The sequence below is a fragment of the Bufo gargarizans genome, chromosome 7 (genome assembly GCF_014858855.1).
Source record: "Bufo gargarizans isolate SCDJY-AF-19 chromosome 7, ASM1485885v1, whole genome shotgun sequence".
NCBI classification, from domain to species: domain Eukaryota; kingdom Metazoa; phylum Chordata; class Amphibia; order Anura; family Bufonidae; genus Bufo; species Bufo gargarizans.
In genome coordinates this window covers 168,116,553-168,133,361 of record NC_058086.1, presented here as the reverse complement: position 1 = coordinate 168,133,361, position 16,809 = coordinate 168,116,553, and the positions used below count along the sequence as shown (strand labels likewise).

Here is a 16,809-nt window from a genome sequence, read left to right as displayed (position 1 = left end):
ACCGTACATTTATAATATACTAGTGCCAAATGCTAATTTCCACCACCTCAGTGACTACCAACTAATAATTTATATATTATATCGGCCTGAAAGTTCACCAATTATCAGCTCCAAAAAATCTATATTGGTCGATCCCTAGTCTCCATACAGTATTAGAATGTATGGGCTCCGATGAGCCAAGGTTAGTTGTCCGCTCCTGTCAGACTTTTCTCATGTGGATGTGTCCCTCCCAAAAGTATATGCCGCTTGCGAGGTCTGTGTGTCTAGGATGCTGCCGTCTTCACTAGCTTTCCTGAATGATTACTTCTATTACAGCTCATGAAGCATCTCCTCTCACTGATGAGTGATGAGTCCCCCCCCCCCCCCTCTCCTGCAGAATCTAATGATAAATGAAGAAAACCCACAGCACTTTTTTTTGCAAATCCTTTGTGTGGTTTATTTCAAGTCTTGTGTAAATAAGTTTGTTCTCCATCTTTTCCAGTGAAGCTCAGCTCCTCCGACTCTGCAGGGGGGACAGGTAAGGAATTGCATGAATAGCAATCTCCTTACATTTAGTCATTGGTTATAGCGTTGCATATATTAGAGAGAGGAGAGCTGCTGTCTATGGTAGGCTATGCTACACCTGCTGACATACTCCTCCGGCCTGTAATCCGCAATCGGAATAGCTGGATTGTTTGGGAAGAAGTGCAGGTTAGCCAAAGGTGAGCACTTCCAGAGCTGGTGACACAATATTAGGATCATTCTCCCGTTGGCTGAGTCTGTCCCCAAACCGGTTTCACTTGAGATTAGTAATCAGGGTGTGGGGATACAGATCTGTATAAACAGCTTCGCGGTCCGTGTGCCTGTGTCACCGTGAAGGAGGAGAGCGGCCGCTGCCCGAAGATCACCCCATGGACGCATCACTTCATGCAGCAAATCTGATCAAGAGCCGTGCTGGCACCATATCAAAATAGGTTGGGGTTAGACATTGGGGGGGTGGATTTGTGCAGCTTCCCTGCGGGCTCCTCAGCTTCTTCTGCCCCTCCGCTGGTGTTGGGTTAAGGTCGGGCCGTCTGTTTGCTTCTCTCAAGGCTGATGTTTATTTTGGGGCCCTGCCAACGTAAAAAAAACTGAAGGCTCCTGGTCCCCGTGAAGTATCTCCTAACAATGACTGTCACCCGGTTACCAAAGAAACGGACGCCCGTCTGTGCGACGGACCTCAGGGTTATATGGGCTCTCTGCTTTGGAGAAGGTCTTTCCATATGTTCTATTGCAGTATATGGCGGTAATGGATATGGGGGGGGGGGGTTCTGCCCTTTAAGGGCACCGGTCTTGTGTGGAGAAAAACTCTCCAAGGTATAAAGATACAGGTGAACTTAAAGGGGTACTCCCATCTTAAAAAATGACGTTATGATCGGTGGGGGCTGACCTCTGCAACCCCCCCCCCCCTCTAGTCCAGAGAAAGAAGGGGACAAGGATAATCCAGCACTGTGGCCCCTTCACTGTATCAGCATCAACTGTGACGAGTGCGCAGCGCTGCAGTCTTCCTGGAGGTCAGACCCCCCACTTATCACTGTAATGGCATACGGGAATACCCATTCAAAGCCAGAAACGTGCTTAGCAGTAGTCCGTTCCCTTCCCCCACTCATCCACAGTATATTATGCAGCAGGGGGCAGCACTGAGCACAGGTGAAAAAAACCTCTCCAAGGTCTATAGATGAACTTAAAGGGGTACTCCCATCTTATAAAATGATAGAACAGGTCTCTACGATCACTTTATGATCAGTGGGGTCCGACCTCTGCAAACTCATCTAAAATAACGGATCTCAGACGGAAATGGCTAAAACGGATGCCAACTGTGCATAACTGATGCTCAAGATCCGTTTTTATCTTTATTTTTGTGTTCTTCTGATGCATGGATGTCAAACTCATGGCCCTCCAGATGTTGCAAAACTACAACTCCCATCATTCCCTGATAGCTGTAGTATGCCCAGGCATGATGGGAGTTGTAGTTTTGCAACAGCTGGAGGGCCACGAGTTTGACATCCCTGTCAGATGGATCACAACTGTGATGTGGACCCGGGCTTACCTGGGTGGTCTCGGTGGTAACGGTGCGAGCGTTGTTCCGAGAGGCACCATGAATACTGGGCAATGGGGAGAGGGAACACTGCTGTCAGCCATGACTGTATGAAAGTAATATGGTAATCCCCTTTAAATTTCATGGCTTCCCTAATGACCTTATCATTAGCATTTGATTGAATCCAACCCGAGAGCTGCAGGAAGTGTTGCGTATATCTGTGCTCCCCGCACAAATGGCTTTAATAATTTTTTTTAATCATCCGCTGCAGAACGTGTCCCTCTCGCCCGCACTCCATGCATCCTGTCTGCTCCATCCCCCGGGGGTCCGGACTTTCCACAAGTTTCTTTTGGCCGATTCTTGATGAAGCTGCTAAATAAACAACCAAATCTCGAGTGGAAAGCAACGCCCGCACCGGCTGGAGGACTTAACCTGAATTGCGATACGTCGCAGAGACGCTCCCCCCCCCCTTCTGATCCTTGATCCCTTCATCTGATCAGGGGTGTCAGATTGAGTTGGCGCCGCAAAGACGCACGTCTCCGGAAACTTGAGTGCAGGGGATATTGTTCTAAGGCTGAAGCTCTGCAAAATGAGGCCGAAGAAGCCAGGAGGGCATCGCCTGAGCTATCGGAATACACAAGTCAGGCGGCACGGGTTGGGTAAAGGAACGACTTTCACGTTGCCAAAGCCGCGTCTATCACTGACTAAGGCTACATGCACACGACCGTTGTGTGTATTGCGGATCCGCAAAACACAGATGGCATCCGTGTGCGTTCCGCAATTTGCGGAACAGCATGGACAGCCATTAATATAACTGCAAAACGGACAAGAATAGGACAGGTTATATTTATATTTCAGCATCTTTTGCGGCCCCGTTGAAGTGAATGGGTCCACATCCGAGCCGCCAAAACTGTGGCTCAGATGAAGAACCAAACCGTGTTCGTGTGCATGTAGCCTCATGAAGGTGCAATGTTCCGGGATGGTTTCCAGTAGATAACTTACTTCGGGCACTGACCACTACTGCCTGCAATAGATGGAAAGTTGTCCCTTGCTCCCCTAATGATCAGTTCATGGATCACTGCATTGCCCACACAGCAGCTGGTTTACATGGAGTAAGTTTCCAGCCGTTGGCGTAAACATATAATTCGCTTTTAGGACTTAAAATAACATTTAATAATGGGTCAAAGCTGGAAGGGGGTGCAGCTGAAGTGGTTTGGACACCTGTTATACACAACCTGGCCAGTAGATGGTGCCACATGCAGTTCAGATTTGCACTAGTCCCCAGCTGTACAGTACAGGAGAACCGGCCTCATTTCTCAATACGTCATCCCAGGTGGAAGCGACCACTTTTCATGCATCTGATTGGCTGAGAAAGCGGCCATCGCTTGGTCAGTGTGGGGGGCCAGAGTCATGGGATGTTTCACGGTAGGCTTGCTACATGGACACAATATGGCGTGTTATGTTTAATTCGGAATTAAGCAGTGAGGGTGCACTCACACAAACGTATGACGACCATGCCAGTTTTGTGGACTGCAAACCGCACAGACTGTGTGCACCCCGCTTTCACAGTATGGACCCCACTGACTTCAATGGGTCCACAATCCGCAAGATGCAGCCAGAGATAGGACATGCGCGCTTCCGGATCCACGCCTTCGTGCCTTAAAAGATAGGACATGTCCGATCTTTGGCAGTATCTTGTGGATCATGAAGCAAGGTGCCAGTTGTTTGCAGTCCACAAAACGGGCTCAGCCATTGCACACGTGGCAGATTTGTTGCAGATATTTCTACGACTGGTTTACTCATCTGAACGATGCTTGCAGAAATCCGTCAGCTCCCCCCCCAAATAAAATAAAAATTTGATGAATGAATGGAACCGGTTGCAGAATTTTTTGCTACAAAATCTGCCATGTGTGAATTCACCATAACGGGACGTCCCATTTTGGAGGGGGGGGCTGCATGATGAGAAAGGCTGCAGCACAAACTGGGTGCGGATTGGACATGCCGATTTACGCTGCAGATTCCACTCTTTGCGATGCACAGCATGAAATCCACAAAAATGCAGCTGTGGGAAATCTGCACCCTAACGATGCATTCATACAACCGTAATTTCGGTCTGCTCCCACTCCGTATTTTTTCTGGACCGCATGCAGCATGGGGCTGCAAAAAAATAAATAAATCAGACAGCTCACGACTCAACTGCGTCCACATCCATACAGTGGAGCCGAAAATTATAGCTCATGTCTTATTCTTCCCCGCTTTGTGGACAAGAATAGTCATTTTTTTTCAACAGGCCCGGATAAAAGTGCAGGATGCACATGGACCGCAAAACGGACACGATCGTGTGAACGCCCCCGAAGGACGGCAACAAAATCCACATGAAATTACATGCAGATTTCACATCGTGCACTGCATAAATTTGCTCTGCATGTCGCTCTCTGCAGTTTTAGGCCCCTTTCACACGAGCGAGTTTTCCGCGCGGGTGCATTGCGTGACGTGTACGCATTGCACCCGCACTGAATCCGGACCCATTTATTTCTATGGGGCTGTGCACATGAGCGGTGATTTTCACGCATCACTTGTGCGTTGCGTGGAAATCGCAGCATGTTCTATATTCAGCGTTTTTCACGCAACGCAGGCCCCATAGAATTGAACGGGGCTGCGTGAAAATCGCAAGCAAGTGCGGATGCGGTGCGATTTTCACGCATGGTTGCTAGGAGAAGATCAGGATGGGGACCCGATCATTATTATTTTCTCTTATAACATGATTATAAGGGAAAATAATAGCATTCTGAATACAGAATGCATAGTAAAATAGCGCTGGAGGGGTTAAAAAAATATAAAAAATAATATAACTCATCTTAATCCACTTGATCGCGCAGCCGGCATCTCTTCTGTCTTCTTCTTTGCTGTGCACAGGAAAAGGACCTTTGATGACGTCATCACATGGTCAGTCACATGATGCATCACCATAGTAAAAGATGGACCATGTGATGAACGCAGTGACGTCATCAAAGGTCCTATTCCTCAGAAGAAGACAGAAGAGATGCCGGCTGCGCGAACAAGTGGATTAAGGTGAGTTAAAATTTCACTATTTTTTTTTAACCCCTCCAGCGCTATTGTACTAAGCATTCTTTATTCAGAATGTATTATTTTCCTTATAACATGGTTATAAAGGAAAATAATACAATCTACACAACACCAAACTTCTGTGAAGAAGTCCGGGTCTGGGTACCACATTCAGTTTTTTATCACGCGCGTGCAAAACACATTGCTCCCGCGTGATAACAGAACGCAAGTCAAAACTGACTGCAATTGTGTAATCTACTTCGTGCTTGCTGTCAGTGAATGGTGACATTCCAGGAGCTGAAAACATCACAGATACTGATTTGTCACAGTTGTATCCAGTGTGGACAAGGCTCTGATGCGATACATTGTAACTATTGGTAGAGGAGCAGATTTGTTGCTATTTCTTCAGCTCCCGGACTCAATTTGATAGAACCGACGTCAGTACCAGAGCATGATGGGAGTTGTAGTTGTGGCCACATCTATCATACCAAAATGGCAGTGTGTGACATTACGGCGCCGCCCTTCTTACCACAAGTTTTTGGCTGACTTTTTTACCGATGAACTTTGCCCTGTTTTCGCTCTGCAGGAAGGAGCTGGTCACACAGATTAAGCAGAGCCGAGGCAGCTGATTAGGGGAACAACCAGTTATCTGGAGCTGCAGCGACATATGACTCGCACAACTGTGAGGGGATGAGGGCCAAACGATGACATCGCGGCGAGGTCACTGACTAGGTGAATCCGGGATGGTCAGGGAGCTGCAAGCTAAAAAAGAAGTAATGACCCCCTCCCCCATTCAATCACAGCACCGGGCCACGGCCAGACCACAGCCCTCGAGGACAATGGTCACTTTCTATAGATGATCGGCCTATAGAAATAATCTCAGTGACGTGGAAAAGACATGAACGCAGCCCGCTCCGACACAATAGTGACACCCTGTGTCACCCCGAGCTCCTCGCCCATCGCTGCATCCATCCCATAATCCTCCTGTGATCCAGACAATGGGGATTTATATACAGATTGTCCGGCTGGTGACATAGGGGGTAAACAATAAAAAGAAGGGGGTGATAACAGGGCATCTTAACCAGTTCTAGACCCGGTTTTCCCAGTTAGGATACGGACACACAGTGTGGATTTAGTGCCAGATCCACGTGCTACTTGCAGATTTCACTCGGTGCACGGCAAAAAGCGAAATCCGTGGGGGGAAATCCACAGGTTTCTATTCCACACCTCAGGTCAGTTTATGCTGCAGATTCCTTCCGCAGCGCGGTGATAAAACTCATCCTCTCGGCTGCTACCGTCATACGCTGCAGATTTTTCCCCTGCAATGGATATCAGCCCTGTGTGAACAGACCCCAGGGCAGTGAAGGCTAACCTCCGGCACTCCAGCTGTGGTGAAACTACGGCACCCAGCATGCTCCATTCATTTCTATGGCGGTCTGAGAACAGCCAAGCAAGTGTGCATTGTGGGAGTTATAGTTTTACCACAGCTGGAGTGCGGGAGGTTAGCCATCACAGCCCTAGGCGGGTTTTCTTGGACATGCTCAGGTGTCCTCCCCTAAGGGCTTGTTCACACGAACGTGTGAAGCCCGTGCTGTGGACCGCAAATTGCGGTCTGCAATGCACGGGCGCCTTCCGTGGGGCAGGTGCATGGGAATCGCAGACCCATTCACTTGAATGGGTCCGCGATCCTTCCGTTCCGCAAAAAAATAGAGCAAGTTCTATCTTTTTGCGATGCAGAAGCACGGAGCGGAACCCCAGAAAGCACTCCGTAGTGTTCCGTTCCGCATCTCTGGATTTGCGGACCCATTGAAATGAATGATGCGGTATGGTCATGGAACGGTGCCCGTGTATTGCGTTTGTGTGAACGAGCCCTGAGGTTGGTTTCAGACCTTGCATTTTTGCAGCCAGTCAGACCCTGGTTTGAAGACTAAAACCGCTTGGACAGTGTCCTGTAGCCATAAGGATGGATTCACAAGTAGCACAGATCTTTCTGCATCCGTATGTCCGTTCTGCAAAAAGATAGAACATATCCTATTACACGGCTGCAACCTGTAGACCACGGAGCCACTGAAGTGAATGGGTCCACAAAACATGCAGATGCGCCACGGGCGGGATTTGCAATTTGAGGGCCACAAAATACATACAGTTGTGCGTGTGAGGCCTTAAAGGGGTCGTCTCATCGCAGACAGCGGGAGCATATCTCTTGGTGGTGGCCGGACCAGAGGCCTCCAGCCACCACTTTCAGGGCTCTGTTCCCAGCGGTGGGATCCGCACCTATATTGGGAACAGAGCCCCGCAAAGTGGTGGCTGGAGGCCTCCGGTCCCGCCACATCCAAGCCCTCTACCCATAGAAGTGAATGGGGGCGTACAGCGCATGACCGCCACCGCTCCCATTCACTTCTATGAGCCCAGTGCTCGGCTATTTTTGGCGGCCCAATATAAAATAAATGGAGGGCGGTGGGCTCACGCGCAGTGCACCCTCCCTACTTTTGGAACTCTCTTCTTGATATAGGTGCAGGTCCAAGTGGTGCGACCCACACCTATCAGACAATGGGGGCATATCTTAGCGATATGCCCCAATTGTCTCAGATGAGACAACCCCTTTAAGATGGATGTAAAACGCACAGCCCCCTTGGTTCTACTGGAGACTAAACTACCTCTACTGTGATCCTAGTTCTGGTTCATTCTCTCCAATTCTACACACGGTGAGAGCTGACCACCACCGACCGACCGACCGCCCGGGGTCAGCGTGGTCCAGACGGACTATTACAGCTCTGCGAGGAAATGTTAGATCCGAATTGCATTAATGAAACCTTACGCTTTCTCCTGTACGGCACCAGGGTAAAGGCCATTGTGCAACAGGACAAATAGTATCATTTAGAGGGAAAGTTCAGATGTGCGGTTAGGCAGCTGGTCTGTAAATTGCAACTTTATAAATGTTCTTTCTCTATCAATGAAACTGCTTTCTCAACAGACTCCCTGAGTAGGAAGCTAAGAGGGTGGCGGGGCCGTCGTGCTTGGTACTCGGGCATGTTCAAGATGTTGTCCTGCTCCGGCCATTTCAGAAATGAAAGGATCATTATGTACAAAAAGGGAAATACTATGTATTGTCCGATGCTGGGGCTAAGGGGGTGGAGCATGACACAGGGGTTCTCTGGGTCCTGCACTAAATATGACCAGGGGAGTAGCCGAAGCAGTCGGGCCCCAGTCCCTTGACCCTTAGAGACCAGTATAATAGATTATAAGGGTCCATTCACGGGTCCGCATCCGTTCCACAATTTTGCAGAACTGGTGCAGACTCCGCACTTCCGCATCTGTGCTTCCGTTTTTGCACAAAAATAGAACATGTCCTATTCTTGTCCGCAATTAGGCATTTTCTATTATAGTGCCGGCGATGTGCAGTCCGCAAATTGCAGAATGCACATTGCCTGTGTCCGTTTTTTGCGGATGTGTGAATGGACCCCAACTATCCAGTACTAGCATAAGCTGGTAATTTTAGGGGGCGTGGCCCTTTAAAGGCAACATCATAATCCATGTGTCTTGCTAATCACCTTGGCGGATGGAAATCCCACAGGGCCAGTACCTATGTGCAGGCAGAAAATGGTGACAGCCTAAAATGGCTGCACGCGCAGCAAGTCTTCATCTCCCGTTACGTGAGCAGCTTCATCCACTCCTGGGAGCAATCAGCCAAAAATACCTGATCACAAGTTTTAGGGCTTCACCTCTGGAGCCGGCACATTGCAGCAGCACAAATCATTATGCCTCCGCCACAGGACCTGGCTCTGTGGCTCCTTAAAGGGCCGCACCAAGGCTCCATGACCCACCTACAGATAACCAGGAGATCCCCCCCAATTGTACTTCCATTTCCTGCAGACCTTGGTGCACTACATGTATTGCTAGCGCCAGATGGGCTATCATGTGGATGTCCTCTCTAAGCAGGTACAAGTGTGTGGACGCACAAAGGGTGACAGTGGGGGCTACTTGCAGAGAGAAGAGACGCTCTGGAGAGCAAACTGCTGCGCTGAAGAAGTGAAGTCCTGTACACAACAAGAGAACACAGGGAAGTTTCACTGGGTCTCACTAAAACCATACACCTTTAGCTGCGCACGCATGGTTATGCCTTTTGTGTAAGGGCTCATGACCGTGTGCGGCCCGCAAAGAGCAGGCCCCGGACATTCTGGCACTGCATCGCGGATGCGGACCCATTAACTTGAATTGGGTCCACAATCCGGATGGTCGGTGCGGAACGAAGGCACGGAAGCTCTACGGAGTGCTTCCATGGGGTTTCCGTCAGTACCTCTGCATGCACTACTTTTTTGCAGTGCGATCCGCATTCAGTGGCCCCATAGCCGGTGCATGTGCATTGCGGACCACAATTTGGGGTCCGCAGCACGGGCCTGAGCCCTTAGGGTCCATTCACACGTCCGTATATGTTTTGCAGATCCGCAAAACACGGACACTGGAAATGTGCGTTCCGCATTTTGCGGACCGCACATCGCCGGCACGCTCATAGAAAATGCTGTTTCTTGTCCGCAACTGCGGACAAGAATAGGACATGTTCTATTTTTTGGCGAAACGGAAGTTCAGATCCGCAAATGCGGATAGCACATTCCAGCCCCATTGAAAATGAATGGGTCCGCACCTGTTCCGCCAAAATGGGGAACGAATGCAGACCCATTTTGCGGACGTGTGACTGGACTCTTAGGCCTCTTTCAGACGGGCGTTGCGGGAACACGCACAATTTTTCCACGCGAGTGCAAAACATTGTAATGCGTTTTGCACTCGCGTGAGAAAAATCGAGCATGTTTGGTACCCAGACTTCTTCACAGAAGTTCGGGCTTGGGATCGGTGTTCTGTAGATTGTATTATTTTCCGTTATAACATGGTTATAAGGGAAAATAATAGCATTCTGAATACAGAATGCATAGTACAATAGCGCTGGAGGGGTTAAAAAATAAATAATTTTACTCACCTTAATCCACTTGCTCGCGCATTCGGCATCTCCTTCTGTCTTCATCTTAGCTCTATGCAACAACAGGACCTGTGGTGACGTCACTCCGGTCATCACATGATCTTTTACCATGGTGATGGACCATGTGATGACCGGAGTGACAGGTCCTGTTGCTGCACAGAGCTAAGATGAAGACAGAAGGAGATGCCGGCTACGCGAGCAAGTGGATTAAGGTGAGTAAAATTATTATTTATTTTTTAACCCCTCCAGCGCTATTGTACTCAGAATGCTATTATTTTTCCTTATAACCAAGTTTTAAGGGAAAATAATAATGATCGGGTCTCCATCCCGATCGTCTCCTAGCAACTGTGCGTGAAAATCGCACCGCAGCCGCACTTGCTTGCGGATGCTTGTGATTTTCACGCAACCCCATTCATTTCTATGGGGCCTGCGTTACGTGAAAAACGCACAAAGAGGAGCATGCTGCGATTTTCACGCAACGTACAAGTGAAGCGTTAAAATCACCGCTCGTGTGCACAGCCCCATAGAAATGAATGGGTCAGGATTCAGTGCGGGTGCAATGCAACTCACGCATCGCATCCGCGCGGAATAATCGCCCGTGTGAAAGGGGCCTTAAGCTTATAAGCTGCTACCTGACACTGACATGGCAGCTGCTTATCTCCTGGCACAAGAACGGATCGGGCATACGGAAATGCCGAATGTCCATTCCTTGTTTTCCTGTGTTAACAAGCATCAGGTAGACAAGTGTTAATGGCCGAGGTTCCATGAGCGTGCACTAACCATTATAGAAATCCTCCAGCCTGCTTGTTGATGGTTTCCATCTATGTCCCCCCCACCCGTAAAAAAAAAAAGGAATGTTGCAGAAGTTCTTTTTTTTTTAAAGCTGGAGCCGCTGCTGCTGCAGAACACCACCCTCTCACAAGGCGCGGAGCAGTAGCTCCATCATCTTAAACACAGGCTTACTTAAGGTTCGTTAGAACGGATCAGTTTCTTAATGAAAATGTCATTATCCCCGCTGGTGGCTTCCGTTTTAATTACAGCAGGACAAGGTTTGTGCCGGGTAAAATGAGGCTAAGAAAGCAGCACAGTGAATGAGGGAGGGACGCCCAACAGCCAGACACTTATGGGACATGTACAGTAACTATTCGGGGGAGGGTCGCCCCCGAGTGTGCAAAAGCTGGGTGACAACCAATACAGGTGCCATATGGCTCTGACTGAGGTTGTCACCCAACTTTTCTATAGTCATGAAGGGTCAGTTTGCCTATGAAGCGACCCCCCCCCCAACTTTTCCAAAAATAAGAGAAACGCAATGTGTGGTATTTGTAATAAGTAATATCGTCTTCAATAGATCTATAATATCGGATTTACCCGAATATTTATATATCCATGAAAAATCAACGCAACACTCCTCTTGTTAAAAAACGCAGTGTCTTTGCTTGAGAAGGATCCCGGAAGGGGATTGAAACGTTGCCTATTTTGTGTCACATGTGTGAATAAAGACACTGCGTTTTTTAACAAGAGGAGTGCTGCGGTGATTTTTAATGGATATACATGCCTGATGTCAAGGGTGAGACGCGTGCACCGGATAAACTCTAAAGGCGAGTGCTGCCGGAATGAAAATATATATATATATATAAATAAATGCAGGGCTGAAAAACCGTAAAAATCAAAAGACGTAAGGGTAAGAAGTGACGAACAGCAAGACGAGCACCGGAGGATGCACAAAACCAAAAAAAAGAGAATGTAACACAGAAAAGGTAAAGTGCATAATGTCTCGATAGAACAGTGAGAAGAGGAGCACGGAGCGTACAAGATCCAGAACAGTGAGAAGAGATCCGAGCGGATGATCTAGATCCAGCTCTGAGAAGACGAGCAGCGATGGAGGAGGCACAGAACGAGCTGCGGGGGGGGCGACACATTGGGTCGTCCTGAGGGCTGACTGCACCGCGGCTCATCGGAGGGCAGGAAGCCGGATGATCTCAGCCACTGCTGAAGGAACTGGGCAGGGCTCGGGAAACATTCCTGGCATTTGACAAAGCAAGAACTCCGCTGATGCCGGAATGTGCGCCCACCTGATGTCAGGGACCCCAAAGTGTCATCCTCTCCTGTCAGACTTTCTATAGGTCTGTTTCTGGGAAAGTTGGGCGACATCCCCAGTATGGCCGCTAGCGCAGCTCCCACCCGGCTTTCTCTGACTCCGGAATGGTAATCTTACCTAGTTAGGCTACATGCACACGAACGTTGTTTATTTCCGTGTCTGTTCCGTAGCCCCACAAAAAAATAAAACATGTCCTATTCTTGTCCGTTTTAGCCATTGTTACAATGGATTTGCAAAAAAAACTAAGTAAAAAAAAAAAACGGATGGCATACGGATGTCATCCGTTTTTTTTGCAGATCCGCAATTTGCAGACCACAAAACACATACGGTCGGGCGCATGTAGCCTTATCCTGTAATTGCTTTCACAGCTCTTATTGTGCCAGGCACCCAGCTCTCCTGGACTCCTGAATGGCCAAACTGTCTAGTAACAAAATGACAGCTTGACATTTAATTGCTGGGTGACAACCCCCATAGGAGGGGAAATGGCACGAATATTAGCGGTGATCCGGAGGAACAGAGGGCGGCTCGAGGACTTTATCGACTGGGGATTATTGTGTAAAAACTACTACTGAAATATAAAACACAAAAAAATAATTTTTTACAAATTGCACGTGCTGCAGCACAGACGTGACAAGGACAGAGAACCCAGATGTGCCCCAATCACCCTGAACGCACAGGAGGAGCGCGGCGGCGACCTGCCCCGTACCCACCTTAGACAGCTGCCTCCTCAGGCTGAACCGCTGGACCATGGTGAACCCTTCTTTACACAAAGAGACAGGAGGGCGTGGTGCCTGCCGGCCACTAAAATGGCATGTTCCTGATGTCAGGGAGCAGGATAAGTCGGGGTAGGCGGAGGGGCCCCCGGATCAGGAGCTCAGCACGGAGGAGAAGGCAGAGAGCAGCGCAGCCTGAAGTTCATGGCACCTCATTGTTCGAGTACTCCGCTGCCAGGGAGAGCAGGAGGGAGGGGCGCCGCTGCTCTCCACATTTCCTGTGAGTCAGCTGTGAAAGGGTACGAGACAGATGGACCCTGAAGACAATCCCCCTGATACACTATCCCCCTCCTCCTCCCCCGGCATCCACCTGACCCCTCCACTACCACAATTTCATTAGCTGCAGAAATTAAAGCAAATGCATTTAGCCTGCAGGGTTCACTTACTTACAGCAGACCCTACGTGCAGCCGGGTGCATACAGTCCAGAAGCCCCTGCACAGCACAGTTCCTCCTCCTAGCAACTATCTACATTTCGCTGCGAACTGCATAAATAGCAATTCCATAACACACAACTTATGGGGAATCCCCGGCACCCGTCCCGCAATCCCAGTAGGAGAGGCAGTTGCCGTTTTTGGCAGCCTGTACTATGTCTAGGGAGGCAGCGGCAAAGACATCGCCCGGAGGGAGGGAAGGAAGCAGCGTCCCTTGCACCCACACGCTCCAGTTAGTAAAGGATGATATATGAAAATGTTGGGGAATTGTTAGTTAAGCGATTGATGTATTCAACTTAAAAAAAAAAAAAAAAAAAAAGAAAAAAAAAAAAAAAAAAAAAAAAAAAAAAAAAAAAAAAAAAAAGGACCACCACAGATATACGGAAGGTGTCAAGAAAAGTGCTCCAATAGCTATTCCCATAAAGAGTTATTGTAAGCGGGCATGATGGAAGTTGTAGTTCCACAGCAGCTGGAGTGCTGAAGGTTGCTGATCCCTGCAGTAGAGAATACCTTCACCGCACACTTCATACCAATAGGTAAATAGCATCTTATTATGGAGTTGTTACTTAAGCCATTTGTTGGGAATGTGCAAGACTTTCCCACATTCTCTCTCACTGGCGACAACTAGAGACGAGCGAATTTCATATTTTGAAATTCGTTCACGCTTCGTTTGTTGGTAGAAGGTGAATTGCGTTATGGATTTCGTTACCGCGGACCATAATGCAATTCTATGACGGAATGCCTCTAGAGAAAGGAGAGGACTCCCCTGCAAAACGGAAACGGGGACGGGATCCTTTTTTGCAGCCCATAGACTTCTATTATGACGGAATGAATAACGGAACGCCTCTAAAGGCATTCCGTCAATTGCGTTATGGTCCGTGCTAACGTAATCCATGACGCAATTCACCTTTTACCAACAAATGAAGCGTGAACGAATTTCATAAGCAGAAATTCGCTCATCTCTAGCGACAACCACCCTCTTTTCTTGAAGGGTTGTCACAGCCACACCCCTTTAAAGGGACATTAACCCTCAAATCTGCGACTTGTTAAAAGTGTATCAGCATTAGAAGAGCAGCAGCGGATATCAGTCACACGTATGATGTACATGTCTCTGGAGACGTGGTGTAAAGTAGTGTCCGGGAGGGGGAAGCGCGGTGCACCTCCTGAAGAGCACAGCAGGCACCGGAAATGGCCGATAAAGCAGAATACAGTCTATTGCCCCCTGTTATCAGCCATTTCAGGGGAGAGGATGACTGTAGGACAGGAGAATACAGTCTATTGCCCCCTGTTATCAGCCATTTCAGGGGAGAGGATGACTGTAGGACAGGAGAATACAGTCTATTGCCCCCTGTTATCAGCCATTTCAGGGGAGAGGATGACTGTAGGACAGGAGAATACAGTCTATTGCCCCCTGTTATCAGCCATGTCAGGGGAGAGGATGACTGTAGGACAGGAGAATACAGTCTATTGCCCCCTGTTATCAGCCATGTCAGGGGAGAGGATGACTGTAGGACAGGAGAATACAGCCTATTGCTCCCTGTTATCAGCCATTTCAGGGGAGAGGATGACTGTAGGACAGGAGAATACAGTCTATTGCCCCCTGTTATCAGCCATTTCAGGGGAGAGGATGACTGTAGGACAGGAGAATACAGTCTATTGCCCCCTGTTATCAGCCATTTCAGGGCAGAGGATGACTGTAGCACAGGAGAATACAGTCTATTGCCCCCTGTTATCAGCCATTTCAGGGGGGAGGATGACTGTAGCACAGGAGAATACAGTCTATTGCTCCCTGTTATCAGCCATTTCAGGGGAGAGGATGACTGTAGGACAGGAGAATACAGTCTATTGCCCCCTGTTATCAGCCATTTCAGGGGAGAGGATGACTGTAGGACAGGAGAATACAGTCTATTGCTCCCTGTTATCAGCCATTTCAGGGGAGAGGATGACTGTAGGACAGGAGAATACAGTCTATTGCCCCCTGTTATCAGCCATTTCAGGGGAGAGGATGACTGTAGGACAGGAGAATACAGTCTATTGCCCCCTGTTATCAGCCATTTCAGGGGGAGGATGACTGTAGGACAGGAGAATACAGTCTATTGCCCCCTGTTATCAGCCATTTCAGGGGAGATGACTGTAGGACAGGAGAATACAGTCTATTGCTCCCTGTTATCAGCCATTTCAGGGGGAGGATGACTGTAGGACAGGAGAATACAGTCTATTGCCCCCTGTTATCAGCCATTTCAGGGGAGAGGATGACTGTAGGACAGGAGAATACAGTCTATTTCTCTCTGGTATCGGCCATTTCAGGGAAGAGGATGACTGTAGGACAGGAGAATACAGTCTATTGCTCCCTGTTATCAGTCATTTCAGGGAGAGGATGACTGTAGGACAGGAGAATACAGTCTATTGCTCCCTGTTATCAGCCATTTCAGGGGAGAGGATGACTGTAGGACAGGAGAATACAGTCTATTACTCCCTGTTATCAGCCATTTCAGGGGAGAGGATGACTGTAGGACAGGAGAATACAGTCTATTGCCCCCTGTTATCAGCCATTTCAGGGGAGAGGATGACTGTAGGACAGGAGAATACAGTCTATTGCCCCCTGTTATCAGCCATTTCAGGGGAGAGGACGACTGTAGGACGGAGAATACAGTCTATTGCTCCCTGTTATCAGCCATTTCAGGGGAGAGGATGACTGTAGGACAGGAGAATACAGTCTATTACTCCCCGCTATCCGTCCTGAAATGGTTGATAGAGCGATAGTCTGCACTCATCAGTCCTGCAGCCTCCGGCCATTCTTCTCTCTGCACCTTTGAGTTCACAAAGCAGCAGATTTCACACTAGACAAACCATGTAGAATTTATTTTTTAAGCTATTAAAAAACACAACTGAACATGCCCCAAGAGCCACAATTTGTGACGGCATGCTGGGAGTTGTAGTTTCAGAACAGCTGGAGACTCATGCAGCATTAATAGCTCAACGCAAAACATACTGATCCAGTTATCAGCCTAGAAAAATGGCGCAATCCTGGGACAGATCTAAACTAAAGCGCCGGATGTATTATGAACGGGCCATGACATGCAAGGAGGGAGACGTCTGTTATGCCGCAATCTGCTCCCACCGTATCACACTGCCACATTTTGAGGAATGTGGCGATCGTTTTATGAGTGTTGTTCTAGCCATGATCTCAGCGCGAAGTTTCCAAGGTGAAATAATCAGATAATCAATAGGAAACCTTTTTCGGCAGCTTGGGGCAGGAGAGGTTAAGTGCGATGTGGAACCGGTTGGAGCGGGGAGCGGCTGCACAGTCAGTGACTAAAGCTTATTGTTCTCCTGCGCTCGGATATTCAACTGCTCAGATTTCTTTAGAGAAGCAGTCTCCAGCCAGTGGCAAAACTACAACTCCCAGCAC

General features: G+C 48.6%; 1 protein-coding gene across 3 annotated transcripts in view; it reads right to left on the bottom strand.

The window, feature by feature from the left end:
- TMCC1 (transmembrane and coiled-coil domain family 1) overlaps positions 1-16,809 on the bottom strand; it is an 86,360-nt gene that overhangs the window by 33,845 nt on the left and 35,706 nt on the right. The window contains exon 1 of one of the 3 annotated variants that reach the window (XM_044301181.1): positions 12,903-13,162. The exons of the other annotated variants lie outside the window; for them this stretch is intronic. Within the exon in view, the coding sequence (XP_044157116.1) occupies positions 12,903-12,941 (39 nt within the window). The 5' untranslated portion in view covers positions 12,942-13,162. Of the gene's footprint in view, positions 1-12,902; positions 13,163-16,809 lie in introns of those variants that run through there. 3 annotated transcript variants of the gene reach the window in all.